The sequence below is a fragment of the Stegodyphus dumicola genome, chromosome 8 (genome assembly GCF_044657685.1).
Source record: "Stegodyphus dumicola isolate Sdum_Otavi_A_Nest chromosome 8, ASM4465768v1".
NCBI classification, from domain to species: domain Eukaryota; kingdom Metazoa; phylum Arthropoda; class Arachnida; order Araneae; family Eresidae; genus Stegodyphus; species Stegodyphus dumicola.
Genome location: NC_140775.1, coordinates 106,307,201 through 106,327,033, shown reverse-complemented (window position 1 = coordinate 106,327,033; position 19,833 = coordinate 106,307,201). Strand labels below are relative to the sequence as shown.

Here is a 19,833-nt window from a genome sequence, read left to right as displayed (position 1 = left end):
GTAGCATTCACTTTATATAAAATATCAGGCAATCAATGATTTGATTTCAGATGAGCATAGTTTTGTACATACTCACCATGTGTTAGTTTGATATACTTCCATGTCCTCATATCTGTGAAAATCTGGAAAACTAACAGAAAACAATGGTTTCCTTTATCTCAGAACACATTCTTAATCCTTCTTTTCTCACTCACTCGTAAAAGCAAATATCCTGTAAAGCCATCAATCAGTATTTTTTTAAATGTAAATTAATGTCAGCATTAAGCATCACTTCTTTAAGATGGCCACTTTGATAAAAGATTAAAATAATTTTGAACCAAAAGGGGTCTACGTACAAAGAAAGCTGCTGGATTTCCTAACGACAGTTGCTGCAAAACTTTTAGGTATAATCAAGCATAAACAACACATGCAAAGTGCAGTACTTCACTATCACTTATAATTCCCAGAGCTAAGTAAATTGTGGTTGCATTCACAGTATTTCTAGCCATAAATGGCAAGTGTAATATATATGTGAGGTTTGAAGGATTCTGTCATCAGTAGAGATAATCTCATTTTAATCATGTATTCCAGCCTAATTTGAATATGTTATATACTTATACCATACCACGGCATGGTATAATGCAGGGTTTCTTAAACTTTTTTCAGTCGCGACTCCTTTTTATCAGTGACATTTTTTCGCGACCCCAGGACGCGACGCAATACTTATGGCGACCCGCAATATTTACAAAAGTTTTGTGGGACCCCATAAGTATTGCGTAAATCTGACACATGTGTGAGTGAAACTGTCAATTTTTTCACTTGTACTGTAATATACTATTGTACTTTTAGGTCATTAACTTTAATTTCTAATTTTAAGACATAGAACAATATGAAGATTCTAAATAAGTAACACACGAAATTACAGCTTCACATGCAAAGCAAGGAAAATGAATGTTTATATTATGAAAAGAATGCGTCGAAACATTTTCGTTTTTTTCTTTGTTTGAATTGTCTTATCTTTATCTATTTTCAGATACATTGTGTAAAACTATTTGATAATTATAAAATTATTATGATAAGTTAAAGAAATATCAAAACTGCTAAAATTTTTGGCAACCCACAGTTTAAGAAACCCTGGTATAGTGAATGAAGGATGCAGAGCTTCATGAAGTTGATACACATACCTTGAGTAAGTAATAATGGCCTTAGCTACACAAGTTGGAGTCTATAATTTTCTGCACTTCTTTAATTGAATTAAATTCTTTTAAATATTAATAATTAATATTCAATTTAATAATGAAATTCTTTAATAAAATAATTCTTTTCAGCATTATCTCTAATTTTCTAGCAGTTTTGCTAAGGATTTCATTTGCTCTGATAAGGTGAACATTTGCCAAATAAAGCACTTGTCAATATACTTTATTTCATCCTTTGAGTGCTACTGCATCTCCTGTGTTGTTGTTATTCATATTACAACCTGAGGATCATAAGCCGTTACATACTTATTACTCCCTAAGTCTTGTGAGCAGTCAAATGCTGTGTAGTTACACTGCTCAATGGATAATTATTGTTGTATGACTGTGACATACATATCACTTTTCAGGAAGGCATTCTATCATGCAGAAACCTCATAATTCACAAATACATTTTATTTGGTAGTCTGGGGCTGCAGGTGAGCTCATCATCAACTATGTTTTGTTCTGGAGGTTATCAATGGTTTTGAAATAAATGCCAGATATTGCCTTTGTTTTTTGCTTCCTTGCTTGACCGTCCTTGGAGTTTCATGGTAATTGTTATTGTTTAAGTCTGATAACTTTCCTTAATAGAAAGTATTCACTGTGAGTAAAAAATCAACAAAAATTAAAAGGGTTAACAGTACTAACATAATAAATTCAAATTTTGCATTTCTCAGTGGTTGTCAAATATTGAAATATTGAATACGTCAGCTAAAGAAAGAATGCAGCAGATCTTGCACGAAAATATGAACAAGACCTAAACACATTTTAGTTCTGCCATGAACTTCCCATTTTTAAAGAACAAGCTCTACTATTTTTTGTGGATATAAAAAAAGCCAGTGCTTTCTACCTCTTGCAACAGCTCTACACCTATGATTTGCAGGATGCCTTTTACAATATTTGTGTTGCATTGCAGATTTACTGTATGCTTCTAACCACATTCGCAAGCTGTGAGCAAAGTTATAGAAAATGAAAACTTATCAAAAACTATCTGCTATCATTGATGAGTCAGAAACATTTATTATGTCTTGTTATTCCTGTAATCGAAAATCATATAACACATCAAATTATAATGATGCTGTAGATTTATTTGCAAATAATAAGGCCCACAGAGGAAAGATTTAATTTTCATTACTAATTCAGTTATACTTTATTAAAGGACAGGTAACAACTTAAATTACTAGTGAAATAAGAAGTATGAGTACTAACCTTTCCGTGACAGCCAATTTTTTGTATGCAATGAGTATGGAATGGTGAAAAGCTGGGTTGGCCAATTCCTCTGTCACAGAAAAATAGATGGTGATGAGGACTGGAGGATTATAGGCACTTTTGCTTGAATCCGAATGTAAACTCGCTGAAGAAATGACTTCCCTAAGAAGGGGAGTCAGGTGGGGTATCTTTTTCTACTGTAGGAGGAGGTTGTGCACATTTTCAATCATGTAACTTTTGCTATACATGTTTCTTTATAACAAAAAAAGGGGGCATATAAAGAATTTCTTAGTATAAAATGGATTTTATGTTTTATCTCAAATATTACCCTGCATCTGTGTTTATTAAAGGAAAAAACTGAAGAGAAACTTAAAGGAGGATAGATGGTGGCAGTTTAAAATTTTGGCCACACGTCTGAAAAATTCAACATCCAGTGCTGATAGTATATAAGATTTAGCCTTTACCTGCCATGTAATTCAAGAGAAGACTGTACTTAATCCTGGTTAGGCAGGGTTTATCAAGTGAAAATCTTTGCAACTTTAGGGGGGGAAAAAAAATCTCATGCATCATGTGGTTTGTATGTTTCAGTGGTTTTGTATTTTAGGATATGTTTTTTTAAAATTATTAGCAGTATAAAACAAATTAGTGGAAACTGTTAAGTTAATAAATGTCTGAACTAGTATATGTTGTCTGTGGTTGGTGAGGAAGGCAAAGGCAGGCAACAAAAGGCAGGTATTGTATTGGTGGGTATAATGTAAAGAATTTGTATAGGGGAAATTCAGCTTCTTATTTAATTGTCAGATCATACTTATATATATGTGCCTTTGTAAACAATAACTATGCATTTAAAAATAATCAAATAGTTACAGGAAATTTTGTTACAGCTGTAGAATTCAAGTATTTATATACCTGTAACCTTTGTATACCTGGGAGAATAACATATTTTTACACTGTTTCTTTTAGCAATAATAATAATTTCTCTAAGATCCATTTTGAAATGTGTTGTGTAGTGATATTTTATAGCACAGTATTTTCAGTCTTTGATTTAAAATACAAAAAAAAAAAAAAAAAAAAAAAAAAAAAAAAGAGAGATATGCTATGTTTATGAGATATGAAAAAATCTCACTAATTTTTTTATTAACAGAAATTAAATTAAAGATTTTTCTCCTGTATAAAGTTCTTATGTGTTTGTATATTTTTTTTAAAACATGCATTTTAGAAACCATGTGCTTGAATGAATGATTTCTTTTCATTCAAGTTTCAGTTTAGACAATTTTTTTGAAGATTTCATTTCTTTCCAGCCTTATGATATATCAAAAGAAATCAGTGAAAGGTTTCGGGTCTGGTTTGAGAATAATATGTATCAGAATGTGAAAGAAAGTTCAATTTTTATTCTTTCAGAAGGAACTTTGATTCGTCTTTTATGTTCAGGTATGTGTTTTTTGCAAGTTTTATTGAATGTCAGCCAATGAACTTTTGTCCCTGTATGATGTAAAGGCAGCATGAGGAAATATATAATTTGTATCATTTACTTATTTTAGGATTTTCTTATAGTAATTTTTGGTAAATTTTAAATGTACATAACAAAAGAACAGTCTATACTTACTGATGTTATCTCTTATTTAGTAATGTGCATTAAAATGCTGTGTTCTTAATAATTTTGTTAAATAAAAAAAAATGACTCATGATTCCCCAAGGCAGATTTATGATTTTGTGTGAGCTTCAAAAGCATCTCTCCCCTTAGGCAGATGGCCGTCATAATCTTTGCCATTAAATAAATATTTTCCATCAATAAAACCAGGGCTTTTGCCTAGCCATTCTAGCAACAACATTTCTTTGAAACTGCTTCTTCCACTGAATGGCAAAGTGTAGAATTATATTGAAATAAGAGGGTCTTTTTATCACAAAAGACTTCACAAGTCATTGGTATTAATTTTGACTCTAATACATCACTGATGTATTTCCTGCTGTTTAAAATGCTATTTTTATGCAGATTCTTCTCATGCCTTTTGTTATTACATGTGCTCACAACATAACACTAGTTCAATGCTTTATAGTTACATTAAGAAGTACATAAGTGTAGAATTATATTAATACATAAGTGAAGAATTATATTGAAACAAGAGTGTCTTTTTATCACAAAAGACTTCACAAGTCATTGGTATTAATTTTGACTCTAATACATCACTGATGTATTTCCTGCTGTTTAAAATGCTATTTTTATTCAGATTCTTCTCATGCCATTTGTTATTACATGTGCACAAAACATAACACTAGTTCAATGCTTCATAGTTACATTAAGCAACTGATCTTCTTCAGTTTTCTTGTGATGTTTCATTGTTTTGGAAGTCTGCATAGAACAATCCTGGCCCTTATCTGTACATCACATTCATGTAAATCATATTTTATTGCCTCAGATGATTTTCTTATGTTATTGAAAGGTAGTTTTTAAAATTCTCTTCAAATCACAAGTTTTTAAAATTCTTCTAATTTCACGTGTATTGTAAATATTTCCTTCTTCTGGTAAAGAATTATTTTGTATCTTTCTAGATGACAAATCAATTCTTTTTATTTTGCTTTTCTTAAATAAGTTGTGTGGCTTACGTTCAACAAAATAAAATCATAGTTATAAAAGTTTTCTTTTAAAATATACTGATCAATGTACAAATAATCAGATTTGAGAGAAAATAATTCTTCAAGTAAAGAATTATTTTGCACCTTTTTTCTAGGTAACCAGTCACTTTCTGGGTAACTTCTCACTTAGCTTTTCATCTTAAACAAGTTAAGCAACTCATTTAAAGAAATAAAACTTCAAAAACTTAAAAGTATAGCGATTCGCTTAATGAAAATCAAACTACTAAACTAGATGTTTTATTACCAGTTTCTGATGATAAAAGATTTGAGCTAACTTACGATTTGACATTCTTTCTTTTCATTTTGTGGCATCACAATTCTTAAAGGAATAGTAGGATTTTTTTATCACCACAACTGCAAAAATATGAATGCTGTGTCATGAGGATATGGACGTAACTTAATGTTGTCAGTTGCCATACTTCAAACATGTGTGTACTTCTGCTTAAAAATTCTGATGTGTACACCACATGACTTCTTTGCATGGAAGCCCACCAGCGGCGGAGCGGTAAAGTCGCTGAACACTGGTAGTTCAGTCCGAGATTCGAATCCAGCAAACGGCCTGCCTGCATGGGTGTTTTCGTGGTCTTCCCCATGTGTAAACGTGTATATGAGCCACTTTCCCTTAGAAGGTCCTCCTCGAAGGCATCCCTCCCCTTATGCAGATAGCCCTCGAGGCTTTGCCGTAATTAAATAACCTAACCTAATAACCTTCTTTGTATGGAATATTAAATTATATGCATTTGTTCCTGCACTTCATTTAAACTTATTGAATTTAATCTACTTCGTCGATAGCGCATAAACCACAATAGAATAAATGCACTTTTTGAAGTTCACTATATTTATTTACCATAGCGATTACTCTGGTGCTGGGTTCACTTAACAGCATTACATCTCATTCATTTTAGGATTCAGAATGCAAAAAAATTATGTCATCTGAAGAATTATCTAATTGTTGCCACATGTTCTGTTCAAATACTATAATAAATCTAAAACGATGTATAAAAAGAAATTAAACAAATAAAAAATAAAAAGTTTTTCACAGATGATTCAGCGCTGCTTACCTAATGTGTATGCGCTACTCGTAAACATTCTCCTCTGTCCGAAACAGACTGGTGACAGTATTTGCTCCTAATATGAAACATTATTTCATTGAATTTCAATAGAGATGTATTTCTCATTCAATTAATCCAGCTCTCACTTCGCGGTAAGCCAATAATAATAAAAACGCAAACTATCTTCATTAAAAATTTAAAGATGTCGAAAAACATAAAACACCAAATACAGTTAAAAAATAAAAAATAAAAAAATTTTCAATTAAAATTACATTTTAAATGCAAAAACAAGCAATTTGGTCAGCAGGCAAGAAAACAGATTTTTCAGTGTACAAAACTGGAAGTTTACTTTTGGTCTCACTCAGCAAAAAGACACTGAAGGCGTAGAAACTGATTAATTTCTTGTGGATGCTTAGCCGAGTCAATGTATGAGATAATTTAATAACTTAAATGTTGAGTCCAGAATGGATTAAGCATAGTTTAAATTCAAAATAATAAAAGAAGATGTTACAAAATTCAGTTTCTCTAGACTGGCAGCAAATTGAGTATTCTGCTAAGTTTCAAATGTAAACAAATATGGCTGCTATAGGGGGAAAAAATTAGGCATAGCCGCACTTAAATAACTTGTAAATTGTTGATAATTCTACAACTATAACATGCAGGTTAAGTAAAGGCATAAAACCTTAACCAGAAGCTAAGAACAACATAATTCAATCATTTTTAAAGCAAAAAAAAAAAAAAATGCACAATTTACAAACATAAAAGAATAAAGAAACTGAGCTCACTGAGCCGAGTAAGAGAGTGAATATATACATATATACAGGGTTATCCAAATTAAACTTCCCCAACTCAGAGGCCTGTGCAGAGTGTTGTATGGGTCATAATGTGATGAAATTTTAAAAACAGACATTTCAGATCATGCACTCGAGATTTATTAAACAAAAAAAATTAGTACAAGAAGTTGCCGATAGGTGGCACTGCAGATCAACAAGACATTCTACAGATGTTCTATATGTGTGCTGTGGTTCTCCACAACTCTTTCCATTTGCAAAGCAGTGTGTTCCACAGCAGAATGCAGTAAGTCCACATTAATTCCACGAACATCTCGAATAATTGCATCTTTCAAATGTGCCAAGATTGCTGGGTGTTCTTGGTAGACCCGATCCTTTAAGTTAAGAATCCCCATAACCAAAAGTCGCATGGCATGAGATCAGGCGAGCGGGGAGGCCAAGATGTAGGGAAAAAGCGGCTGATCACACATGCATCGGTAAAAGTTGCCCGTAACACCTGTTGAACGCCACGAAGAATATGGGGAGGTGCACCATTCTGCATAAATATCGTGTCCTGGAGGCGGCCACGTTGTTGCAGTTCAGAGATCACAATGTCAACATGTCCTGATACCGTTTTCCTGTGACAGAGCAGGTTTTGAACCCTGTTGGAGTCACCTCTTCAAAAAAATAAGGCCCAATGACGAATGTTGCAGTGAAACCGCACCAAACTGTAACCTTTGGAGGGTTCAAAGGCACTTGATGGATTGCGCGTGGGTTTTCACTTGCCCAAATGCGGCAGTTGTGCGTATTCACTTGACCATTCAGGTGAAAATGGGCCTCATCCATCCAAAGGATGTTCCACGGCCAAGCAGCATCGACTTCCATTCTGGCAAGGAACTGCAACGCAAATGTTTCCCGAACTACAGGATCCCCGTCGGACAGCTGATGACGACTATGGATTTTGTAAGGAAAATAACCGAGGATTTGAAGCATCACATGCCAGACGGTCGTATAGGGCATATCAACAGCACAAAAAACATTTGGCGCACTGACAACACCATGGGGCGATTGGCTAGTGGGGTCCACGGCCGCCAAAGCAACATCTACATGTGCGGATTCCACAACCTGTCGTTCTCTACCTGGTAAAATTCGCAGCTGTCCCGTTCTTTCGAACTTTTTCATCATGTCTTGTAGAGTGCATGGTGTCATTGGTCCTCAGTGTAAGATCTTCAGCCGATGGAATGCTCTTATCGCAGCACAGGAGTTCTCATCATTCTGGTAGAAAAATTTCACTAACAGAGCTTTGTCTTTCAAAGTCGCCATTGTGCATCAGCGAGCTGGAAACAACTGCCTGTGCAAGGCCTGTCTTCCACTTTTGTAGGGCTCATCTTTTGGATATGTTGCGCAGAAGCTTTATTTCTGCAAATCACGTTGCTGCAATATGCACATTACTAGTGTTACAGCGCCACCTATCGGCAACTTCTTGTACTAATTTTTTTTTGTGTAATAAATCTCGAGCGCATGATCTGAAGTGTCTGTTTTTAAAATTTCATCACATTATGACCCATACAACACTCTGCACAGGCCTCTGAGTTGGGGAAGTTTAATTTGGATAACCCTGTACATATATTTATATACTTTTGGTGCGGCTGATTGCAACCAAAATAAGAGATGTACATGTTATAGCAGTCCTATATACAAAATTTCAACTTTCTGGTGCTACTCGTTTTTGAGTTATGGGAGATACATATGTACATACAGACGCCACGAAATCTTCAGAATCTATTTAAAATCAGTTTTATAATTGTTTGAGCAAAAAAGTGTCCTTTATTCTGTCCTTACATGCAGATGTCAAGCAAAAATATTATTAATTTACATTTGATAGTGGTTAAAATGGATATTTTTGTTGCAATATGATACCCGAAAATTTTTCACAGTTGCGATACTTCCTTTATACTTCGTACAAAGAAGTAAAAACGTGTTCTCCTGTAAACTGATTTTTCATATAAATGACATTGCTAAGAAGTTGTGACCTTTCTCAGTTTGATTTTTAGCCCAGAAGGGCTAGTAATTTCGTTTTGGCATTTTGCCGTGAAAACTTTAACTTTCGGTTCACTTTTCAAATTGCTGCCACCAAATATTATCACCCTTTGTTTTATTTAAAGAAATTAAATAATGAAGAATCTGCATAATTTTATGTATGTTTCTGGCATTGTGATAAAACAACGATACCTAGAGCCATCAAATTTTGAATAATATAATCTTCCATTGAATATAGGCATCTGGAAGTTCTAATTTGGAATTTGAAATTTGTTTTATTATCTATTTCATATTTTGTAAAGTATTTATGAGTTTTTGGTTAAGAAACCCAATGATTTCAAAGCGAGCAATAGCAATACTGTATTGGGGGGGAATTTCATCTCCAGCATGCGATATCGTGTATCGGAAATTCTAAAGATATGCTCAATTTAAAACTATTTTGCGATATTGCTGTTGAACTAAATTTTATGGTTTAAGTGCAAAGAACATGGTATTTAATAAATAAAGGTAACACACAAAACATTTTTTTTTTTTTTTTTTTAAAAGGCCCCTTTGTAAAATCTGAAAGCTTTCAAATATTTTTTTGTCCCCCCCCCCATCTCAAAAATCATGTATGCAGTAATAAGCTGACAACAATAAACATTTGAAGCAAAATATCCCTGATGGAACAGCCTCAATTTCATGCACCATGTGTTAGTATGTTTTTCAGATTCTACACACTGTGCACCTACAGTTGCAGAAGTGTCGTAAACATGAGAGTGGACATCTTGACAGTATTATTTTTAAAATGTCAGGTTGTAATGAAAGTTTCCCCGCCACCGCAAATATAGTCCGCACAAACTGTTCATGTTGATGTGTTTAATCATATTTTGTTAAAAGATTTTTGGCATTTGAAAGAAAGAGACTATGTTGTGAAATTTGTAAAACATATCATTAAGTACAGTGTGTCTAAAATGAAATTATCACGCTACCAGATTAAAACCATTATTTACTTCCACTTTCACTTCTACTTCTATGAGATCCACCTGAGGGAACTTGTGGAAGAAGATCAGTATGCAACCATTTGAGAGCTTACTAGGGAGTTAGACGTTAGTGCCATGTCCATTAGTCGCACTGTTCATGGCATAAACTTTATGTTCAGTCCCTGAATGCCACATGAGCTGACTCAAGCAGATAAGGACACATGTATTTGGGCCTGCACTAATCTGCTCGAATATCAATGCAAGGACAAAATTCTGGACTGGATCGTCACTTGTGATGAAAAGCGGATTTACTTCAACAACACAGGCCAGAAAGGGGTTGGTCTGCTCCCAATGAAAACCAAATGCCCAGTGGGTACAGTAGTGCGGCGGAGCAATACCTTTAAAAGTCACTGACGTAGTTCTGGTGCTCAGTACACTTTTCTTTGCCCTGCCCCTGAACGTCGAACTGAGTTCTGGTGTAAAATGGTAATATTCCATCAAAATAATGAAAACCACATGTGTTTGCATTCACCAGCTGGTGTCTGTACGGACTCGAATGGGATCTTTCGCCACACCTATCATGTAACCTTCACATCGCTCTTTCAGACTTCTACCTTTTTTTACACCTGCAGGTACATCTTGCTGGTGCATTCTGCACAGGATGTCCAAAATGAGGTTAATCTGTTCTTGAACTTACGGCACCATGTTTCTCGGCTGAAGGCTTTGAAAAACTGCCAAAATGTTGGCAGAAATCATAGATTTGGGTGGTGATTACTACCTGCATTAAGTGTACTACTTTGATGGAGTTTTTTTTGTAACTTTATTAAGAAAATTTTTTGGCGGGAAACTTTTATTGTAGCCAAATATAAATTTCTGGATATATTTATTTAAATAAAAGCTTTATATAATAACCTTACTTTTAAAATTTTATTTCTAAAAGCACAAAAACTTATGGCCTACCTTATATACTGTGTCTAAAACTTATTGATGACTTTATGAACTAATCTAAGACTTTATGAAAGTGAACTGTTAATTTTGAAATTTGTTTCATATGTCTTTAAATTGTATTGTAGTAGTTTAACAATTCAAATGAATATTACAAACACAATTTTAGGTGTATTATGTAAGTTCTTATATTTTGCTGTTACAGTTATTTTATTTTGGAGTGGTTCTGTTTTTAAATTATTTTTCATTTCAGGTTATGAAAGGGATTTTTTCATTAGTTTTGAAAGTAATAATGAGCTATCACCTTATATTTCTTCAGATGATTCATCTCTTAAAAATTTAAATAAAGAACCTGCATATTGTTATATTAATTATAAATACATGCTTAGTTTATGTATGAACAATAGACTTAAAATTGGAGAACCAATGTGCTTTTCACTTTCTGTTGATCGCCCATATTTGAATAAACCTGATGGCTTATATCAGTGGATATCTGGCTTATCTCTGGAAGATTTAGGGTAAATGAATTTGCTTTATAAGGACTGCACTCTTATTTTAATATATGTATTGTAATATTTTAGTTATATATTAAAGCATCTTTTTAAAACCTTAATGGGAACAGTATGCTTAGAATTTATTCTTTATTTAGAGTATTATTTTCTAAAAATTTATTTTATGAAATAATTTATATTTATCTGTGTGTGATGAATTAATTTAAATATTCATATGTGTAATAATAAATTGTAATCAAGTTATTGTTTGGTGGACTGGAAAAAGAAATTACCAAATTAAAATAAGTAATTCACGAGTTGTTTATACAGGGTTGGCTCTAGATAAAGTAAACCCAAAGCAAGTGAACTATAAAGAGATATTATATAAGCTGGCCAAAGATAAACCAAACTGGATTTTAAACAAGGAGCATTAAATTAGGAAAAGAATGGGAAATCATTATTATATTTAAAATGTAAATAATAATGCATTTAAATTTTAGAAGTACTATTATCTTTTTCCCAGTGGCATAACTAGAATTCTTGGACTCATGCAATGAAAATTCAGGACCTCAACTTTCCCACAAAAAGGGTTGAAGCATCCCTGGTGCTTGCTTTTTTTAACAAGGAAAGCTTTTATCAGGCTGGATTAATTTTTGAACTGTGTGATTCAAGGGAAAAAACAGAATATTACTGTAGAGTTTTTTTTTTTTTTTTTTTTTTTTTTGGCTGGAAAATTTTTGAAGTGGCCCTCCATCCTTTTCTTCTCTTTTTTTATGAAATTTTCCTTTCACTTGAGGCAAAAATTAAATCTGTATAGCCATAAAACGTGTAGCCTAAAATATAATGATTTAAGTGGAAGATTCTAAATTGGCAATCATTTTACAGTAAAAGCCCAACTATCTGACATTCAAGTAAGTGGAATATTTTAGAATTTTAGAAATAAGTATTTTCTTCAAAAAATGAAGTGGGAGATTTATGACACCATTTAGAGTTTGTTACATTATTATTAGCACATACATGTTATTGCCAAATAGTCAGTGCCAGATTTATGTGTAAGCTGCACAAGCTATAGCTTAGGACCCTCCCCCCAGCTTTCTTCTGGCAACCTTCAAAAATTGTACCATAAACCCATATAAAAAAAATTGACTCATATCCCTCATAAAGGGCCCCATATCTGAAACTACTTAGGATCTTCTCAAATCCAAATCCGGGCCTGCAAATAGTGTGATTTAGTGCCAAAAATGGATAAGCACAATTTCACAACGCAACCATAAAAATTTCACCTTGGTTTTATGTAAACCCAATTAATTCTTGATGACGCAGTTTAATTTTTTTAAAGAAGGATACGAGTTCTGTTTTTTCATCACATTTTGAAACAATGATTAATATTTGGGGCCTCATTTCATGCAGTAGGGCAATTTAAGTTAGATGTTCTAGGTATTAAAAAAGATATGATGTGAGTATCTAAAAACGAATAAATAATGGCAATGCATCAGGAAAAATAATTGTAATAAGTGATTTAAATTTTTATATGCTATATCTGTAATTTGTTTATGTGATGAATTCATAGACTCCAACCTGCAGCAAAACTTGTCAGTAGTCGACGCACAAATGATATTTTTACAACTTTGAAAATGCACATGTAATGCATGTTGTAATTAACCATTAATTAATTTTTAATTAATCATTAATTGCAATCAATTTTATTACATTTAAAATCCATATACATATAAAACTGAATAATGAAAATTATTTCTTGTGAATTATATGCGCATTTAATTAGAAATTTTCATTTAACTCCTCAAGCCATGTTTATCACTAAATATACTAATATATGATTAAAGCAAGTATTTTAAATCACTATTAATCATAGAAAAAATCAGAATCCAGAAATCATATATCTTTATTCTGGATTTGATTTTCACAGGGAAATAAAATTTTAAAAAATTTAAATAACCAAGAATAATACATATATATAAGTATTTATAATTTATAATTTACAAATGCAAAAATTTATATGTAGCATGCTTAAGTTCTGATTTTGATAATGTTTTTCAATAACACAGTTCTGAAATGATAAGCAATTCTTCTAAACCTTTGCTTTTAAAGTTTTCATTTATACAATTAAAAATACCTTCTCCGGTATTATTTGTGCATTTTAAAATAGAAATCAATGAAGTAATTATCACTACTATAATATGTTATAATCAAAGGGTACAGTTTGTTATCATTACTTCCATCAGTATTTAAAAAAAAATATGTATTGCACACTGATTTCATAATATCGGCAACAGTACTTTCTGCAAGCGTTTTCACGATAGCAATAGTTTTGGTATGGCTGCAGCTAAAGTTTTTTGCTATGGCAGAGTCAGGAAACATTTCTTTGAAAAGCTGTTTGGAATGATCCAAAACGAAAATCGGTAGATTATGTTCAATTAAAAATTGAAGAAAATAGCATTCGGCTTTTATATCACCTGTTTCATCATCTTTTATTAGGAAATTTGTTATTTCTTTAGATTTTACAGTGCCAAGTTCTTTATGCTTTTGAAAAGCATGCCATTTATACTCATCTTTTCCGCCATGTGCAACTGAGAAGTCTGTTGCATACAAGGTCCGGAAATTGTCTTGCATACACTGCAATGTGCATGATTCACAGAAATTTTGAATGCTTTAATCCAGGGTTTCTTAAACTTTTTTCAGTTATGACCCCTTTTTATCACTGAGATTTTTTTCGTGACCCCGAGGACCCCATAATATTTACAAAAATTTTGTGGGACCCCATAAATATTGTGCAAATCCGACACACATGTGCGTGAAACTGTCAATTTTTTCACTTGCACTGGAATATAATGTAATAATTGCAGTTTTAGGTTGTTAATTTTAATTTCTAATTTTAAGACATGGAACAATGTGAAAATTTTAAGACAAAATAACAGCGTCACATTCAAAGCAAGGAAAATGAATGTTTATATTATAAAAAGAATGTGTTGAGACGTTTTCATTTTTTTCACTGCCTGTATTGTCTTATCTTTATCTATTTTCAGATACATTGTGTAATAAATAAAATCACAAATAAAAATATAAAAGGTTTCAGTTTTTAAAGTATGTCCAAAGGAGCGTTGTTTTAACATTTTGTCTGTTACCTTTATTTATTAAATATCACATTCTTTGCACTTAAAATTCAATTCAAGAGCAAAATATCGCAAAATAGTTTTAAATTGAGGATATCTTTTGAATTTCTGATACACTGTCTCACACGCTGGAGATAAAAATGATTTTTCTGTACAACGTTGCCATTGCTTGCTTTGAAATCCTTGAGTTTGTTAATCGAAAATTCATTAAAGATTTACAAGATATGAAATCGATAATAAAACAAATTCCAAATTTTAAATTTGGCCATCCACATGACCATATTCGCAGTAGGATTGCATCATTCAAAATTCCATGGCTCTATGTACAGTTGTTTTATCACAATGCAAAAAATATACATACATTTATGCAGATTTTTCATTATTTAATTTCTTCAAATAATGAAAAATCTTCAAATATAATGCAGTACTCTAACATTTGGTGCCAACAGTTTGAGAAGTGAAACGGATATTTATAGTGAACCAACACAAAATCGCAAAATGAAAACAATAGTCCTTCAGGTACAAAGCCCCTTTTTGACTAAAAATATTTGGTAATTGTAAAATTATTATAATAAGTTAAAGAAATACCAAAACTGCTAAAATTTTTACCGACCGCCCCTGCTGCAGGTCGTGACCGATAGTTTAAGAAACCCTGCTTTAATGCATGGAAATTCTGAAGAATGTGAATCTTTAAATTTCTGCTTTGATAATTTTAGCTTCTTTATTTGAGGCAGCATAATTAACAAAAAACTTCCAGCTGAATCACAGCTCACAAGTCACATGCTGCGCTCTTGCCGTAATCTAAACAAAGGAGCTGAAGGCAAGCTAAACAAGCCCTATAACAGCAGCAATGAACAGTACGTACAATGAGAATGCGGGGCAAAGAATATGTATTGTTAAGATGTTCTTTGGTAACGATTGGCTATTCTTCAAAACCAGTAATGCACTTAACACGAGATATATGATGACACCGAGTATTCAGCCAATTATCAGATGAATTAGTTGGTTCCATTTTGCGTCCTGGTTCTACTACCCTGTTTCTGTAAAATTCGTAGTTTTTTATACTTAGTTTTTTATATATTCGTAGTTTTTTGAAAAGCTTCATGAATTTCCTTAGAAACTATGGAGAATCTATAGTAGTTGAAGTCTATGTGAGTTATCTGCTTCATTAGATGTCTGCTGGAACAACCGGTGGAAGATTGATGACATCTCAGTCAACTTTCATGTTCAGCGGGTTTTCATAATCAGATGAGATGTTTTACTTTTATGTTTAAGGCCTATAATATCTGTTGACTTTTACGTCTGAAATGCATCTCCCCCCTAAAAAAGTCTTATATACCGTAATTTCCGGAAGAAAGGCCACATCAGTGTAAACGGTGCACTTGAGAAAAATGGCAGAAAAAATTAAAATTACGCAGAAACGTGGCAATAGATTAAATAGTGCATGACATCGTCATGAGCCGTATAGATGCAAAATCTTGACCTATGTCCTGATATATGACATATCAGTTAAAATGCATGGCATGAAACTATAACTCAAAAATTAAAGGTAAGGAATGTTGAAAATATATTTATGTTCACGAATATACTTATATTTATCCACTAAACAAGTCCATATTCGTCATACTCATAGTATATTATAAAAAATGTTGCAACAACGAGATATTAAATTTGGATGACAAAAGAAAATTTAATTTTACTTACAAAGGAATTACAGCAAACTGTACATCAAATGAAGCCATCAAAATCTGATTCTTCACTATCTGAGTTAAAAAGATTTAGTAAACCCTGATCTAAGTCTTCCAGATCATCACATTCATCCTCTTGCTGTACAGTCTCTTTATCTAAGGATATAATTTCAGCTTCTTTGAACACTGGTATTATTGACTCAGGGTTGCCACGCTACCTGGAAAACCGGAAAAAGTCGGAATTCGGAAATTGACCAAAAAATTCAGGGAAAAGTCAGGGAATTTAAGTCTTTTAGTCAAAATCTGGAAAAGTCGGAATTTCATAAATGATTCCGCCAAAAAAAGGCGAGTTTTGGGCCGATGTTGGAAGAGATCATTTTTTTGGCGAATTGTGTATCACGTGAGTGTCATTCAGGCAGCTGGCATAGAGTCAATTTTCGCAGCTCCAATTTGATTGTCTTTATTTGATTGATAGAAAGGCAAAGCAAGTTTCCCGCAACTTTTGGTTTCCAGTAACCTCGAGAATCGCATGTGCAGTGCATGAACTAAAGAAAGTACCTGTTCACGTATGAAACAAAATGGGTTTAATCCTAGTATACGGTACCATGAAGGTTAGAATTAAAAAAATATGTATTGTAAAAACGAAAACCTCTCTGCAACAGACGTGGCTTGGTTCCATCATAGCGGGAAATAGCCGTGCATGCGCGATATATCTGTCGCCAAAGCTCGAAACCGGTGTCGAAGTTCGAAGGTCACGTTATCAAGAGTTCATAAAATGAATATCGTTTAAAATGTCTTTAAAGGAAAAGAAAATATTTTTTGGCGCAAGTAAATTAATTCATGGATTAGTTATTTTGAGGGAGGAAAAAATCTACGAAAATCCGTTTTTAAAGTTATTGCAAAAAATCCAAGAAAAAACGTTCTTTGATAAAACGTTTCTTGGATTTTTCGCAATAATTTAAAGACGGATTTTCATAGTTTTCTTTTTTGTCTAAGAACATTTCTTTTTAACACGTGTTTCTCAATTTCCTGTACACATCGTGGAGAGGGAAATTCTGGCCGTTCCGTCTTCTAATCCCTTGGCAAATTTTCCCTCTGCTTTTTACATAGACGTTTTTTGGTCAGAATAATCTCCATGTATGGTACAGCCGGATTTGGCGACATGATGATGAGCAGTAAACGGGTCAGTTTCTTCTTGGCGACAATTTTCAAAATCATGCGAAGGCCGTTTTATACTCCGTGGCCGTATCGTATATTAAGATTTTACTGCAAAATCTTCTTCTTTTTTTTTTTTTTTTAAATAAATACCTTGTCGTTTTGCAGTAAAATAAAAAAATAGTAATCAATCATCTAGGATAACCATGCAATATAACTATATTCGCTAAAATATCGTTGATTATTCTAATTAAATTTTTAAGTAATTATCTTTATTTTTATGTTATTCATATCATTTAATGTTGCTTCTTCCCTCTAAATTTATTTATCATTAGTAAATAATATTTCCGAATTTCAGGAAATTTTCTCTGGCATAATCCTGAAATGAATTCTAGCAGTATGATGACATCACGAAATTTAATGCACATATTTTTTCCGTATGTATGCTGCGGAAAATAAAAATATAAAATATCTCAATTTAGTAAAATAAATATAAAATACCTCAATTTAGTAAAAAAATATCATTAAATAGATTTCTTTCTTTCGTTTAGCTGCAGAATGTTTGCAAAAAAAGCCTTATTTTATTCCAAATTCTAATCTCAATCTTCAGTGGAGAAAACAACTCCTGTTATAATTATATTTGTGTTTTCAAGTGTTAAGGTGCCTTTTAAGAATACACCTCACACAAATTAGATTTACCTAAAATCTAACCTAACTTTTAGCATTGCGTTGTGATTTACAAGAACCGGATTAGCCTCGTGTTGAACTGGGGATGATCATGAGTAATAATTAAATAAAATGCACAGTTGTTATCCAATGTATATATCTTAAATTTTATTAAGTTTTTTAAGCAGAAAAGTAAACAAAATTATCAAACAAAGTGTACCAAGAATAGTTAAGAATAAATGTCCTCTGGGATTTATTGAATAATTAAGTGAATTCGCTACACAGTACAAGTAACACCATAATTAATTTACCTCTTAGCACAGCCAACGTACATTACGTGGATAGACTGGAATTTTTTCGAAACATACCTGGAAAAGTCAGGGAATTTCATTCTCCTGTTTGAGTGGCAACCCTGTTGACTATGTTTTCACTGATTTCCATGCACTTCCTACCCACTTTGCAACTTCTTCATAAGATGCTGTGTGCATTTTGCTGCTTTTGGTATACGTATGCAATCCTTCACTCATCCAACACTCCCACCGTTTCCGGACTTCAGCTTTGAAGGATTTATTACCTGAGACATCTAATGGTTGTAAGATTTTTGTCAAACCACCAGGAATTATTGCTATGGTACATCTGGTTTTCACTGACTCAAGTAAATGAGCATGCATGGAATCCATTATCAATGACCTTTTTGGTTGGAAAAGAGATCCCTTACGACACTGCCAAGCTTTTTGTAGCCACTCATGCATGATTGTTTCATACATCCATCCATTATCGTTTGCATAAATAATTACGCCATTAGGAAAATCTCCCTTCGGAATAGTTTTTCTTTTAAAAATGATCATCGGCTTTACCTTGTCACCTTTTGAGGCACAAGTTGTGCTAACACAGATCTCCGTGACATTTCATGCTTTGTCGTAACCACAGATACAATTTTTGCACCAGTTTCATCAACAGCTCTGTTTGCAGGAGAGTCAAAAGCTAACGGCGTTTCATCCATATTTATTATCTGTGATGAAATTTTTTTTGTCAATAATATCTCTCACATATTTTAGAAAAAATTCCTTTTTATTGTGCCTGTCCATTGGTAATTGTTGCCCAACTGTTGTTCTAGAACGCACGAAAATATTTTTTCTTTTCATAAATCTGCTACACCAGCAAGGTTCTCCTTTGAAATCATTTATGTTAATTTGTTTTGGCATAAATTTTGCTTGTAAGCAAATTTTTACAGTCAAAATTGCCATTCTCTTTCCTTGTTGCTCCTTTATCCAGTTTGCAAGCTTTTAGCTCTTTTCTGTTGTGGCATATTTTCAAGTTCTTTTTCAGTTCTCGAACATCGAATGCATCTCTCGTCCATTTCAAACTCTCGAACTGCTGCTCTATTTCCAATTTGTTCAGCACATGAAATTATATTAAGCTTAAAACCAGCAGTATAGCTTCTGTGCTGTTTAGGTGCCATTTTCAAAAATTTTCCATTCCCTTCTTAAAAACTATCCAACAAGTACTTGTACCCAAACTGATGAGATCTGTATCTGGCAGAATGCCAAAAAAAGTGATTCATGCAGTACATCAGAATTCGTTATTGCAATGCATGTGGTGTCTGTCTTTGAAAAAAGTTGCAGTAGATTTACACTGGAAAAGGCAAGGGTTGGGAGAGGATGGGTCCTAGAAGATTCATCGAATGGCAAAAAAGAGAGAATATCCAAACTGATGAGAACGCTGATTTGAAAGAAGGAAGAATGTTATTGCTCTCAGATCCCATTTAGGGTGAATAAGGCACGTAGGTCCGTTCAAGGGAAAGAATGTAAATAAAATAAAAATTGCAGAACGCAACCGAGTGGTCTTTTGTGTGGGAACAGCACCAATCTATGTA

At 33.0% G+C, this 19,833-nt stretch overlaps 1 protein-coding gene across 5 annotated transcripts in view; it reads left to right on the top strand.

Annotated features, from left to right (window-relative positions):
• LOC118201789 (peroxisomal ATPase PEX1-like) overlaps positions 1–19,833 on the top strand; it is a 148,850-nt gene that overhangs the window by 68,149 nt on the left and 60,868 nt on the right. For 4 of the 5 annotated variants that reach the window (XM_085822232.1, XM_085822234.1, XM_085822231.1 and 1 more), the window contains 2 exons: positions 3,725–3,854; positions 11,080–11,344. In XM_085822232.1, the coding sequence (XP_085678358.1) occupies positions 3,725–3,854; positions 11,080–11,344 (395 nt within the window). The remainder of the gene's footprint in view (positions 1–3,724; positions 3,855–11,079; positions 11,345–19,833) is intronic. The other variant, XM_085822235.1, reaches the window with a different exon arrangement.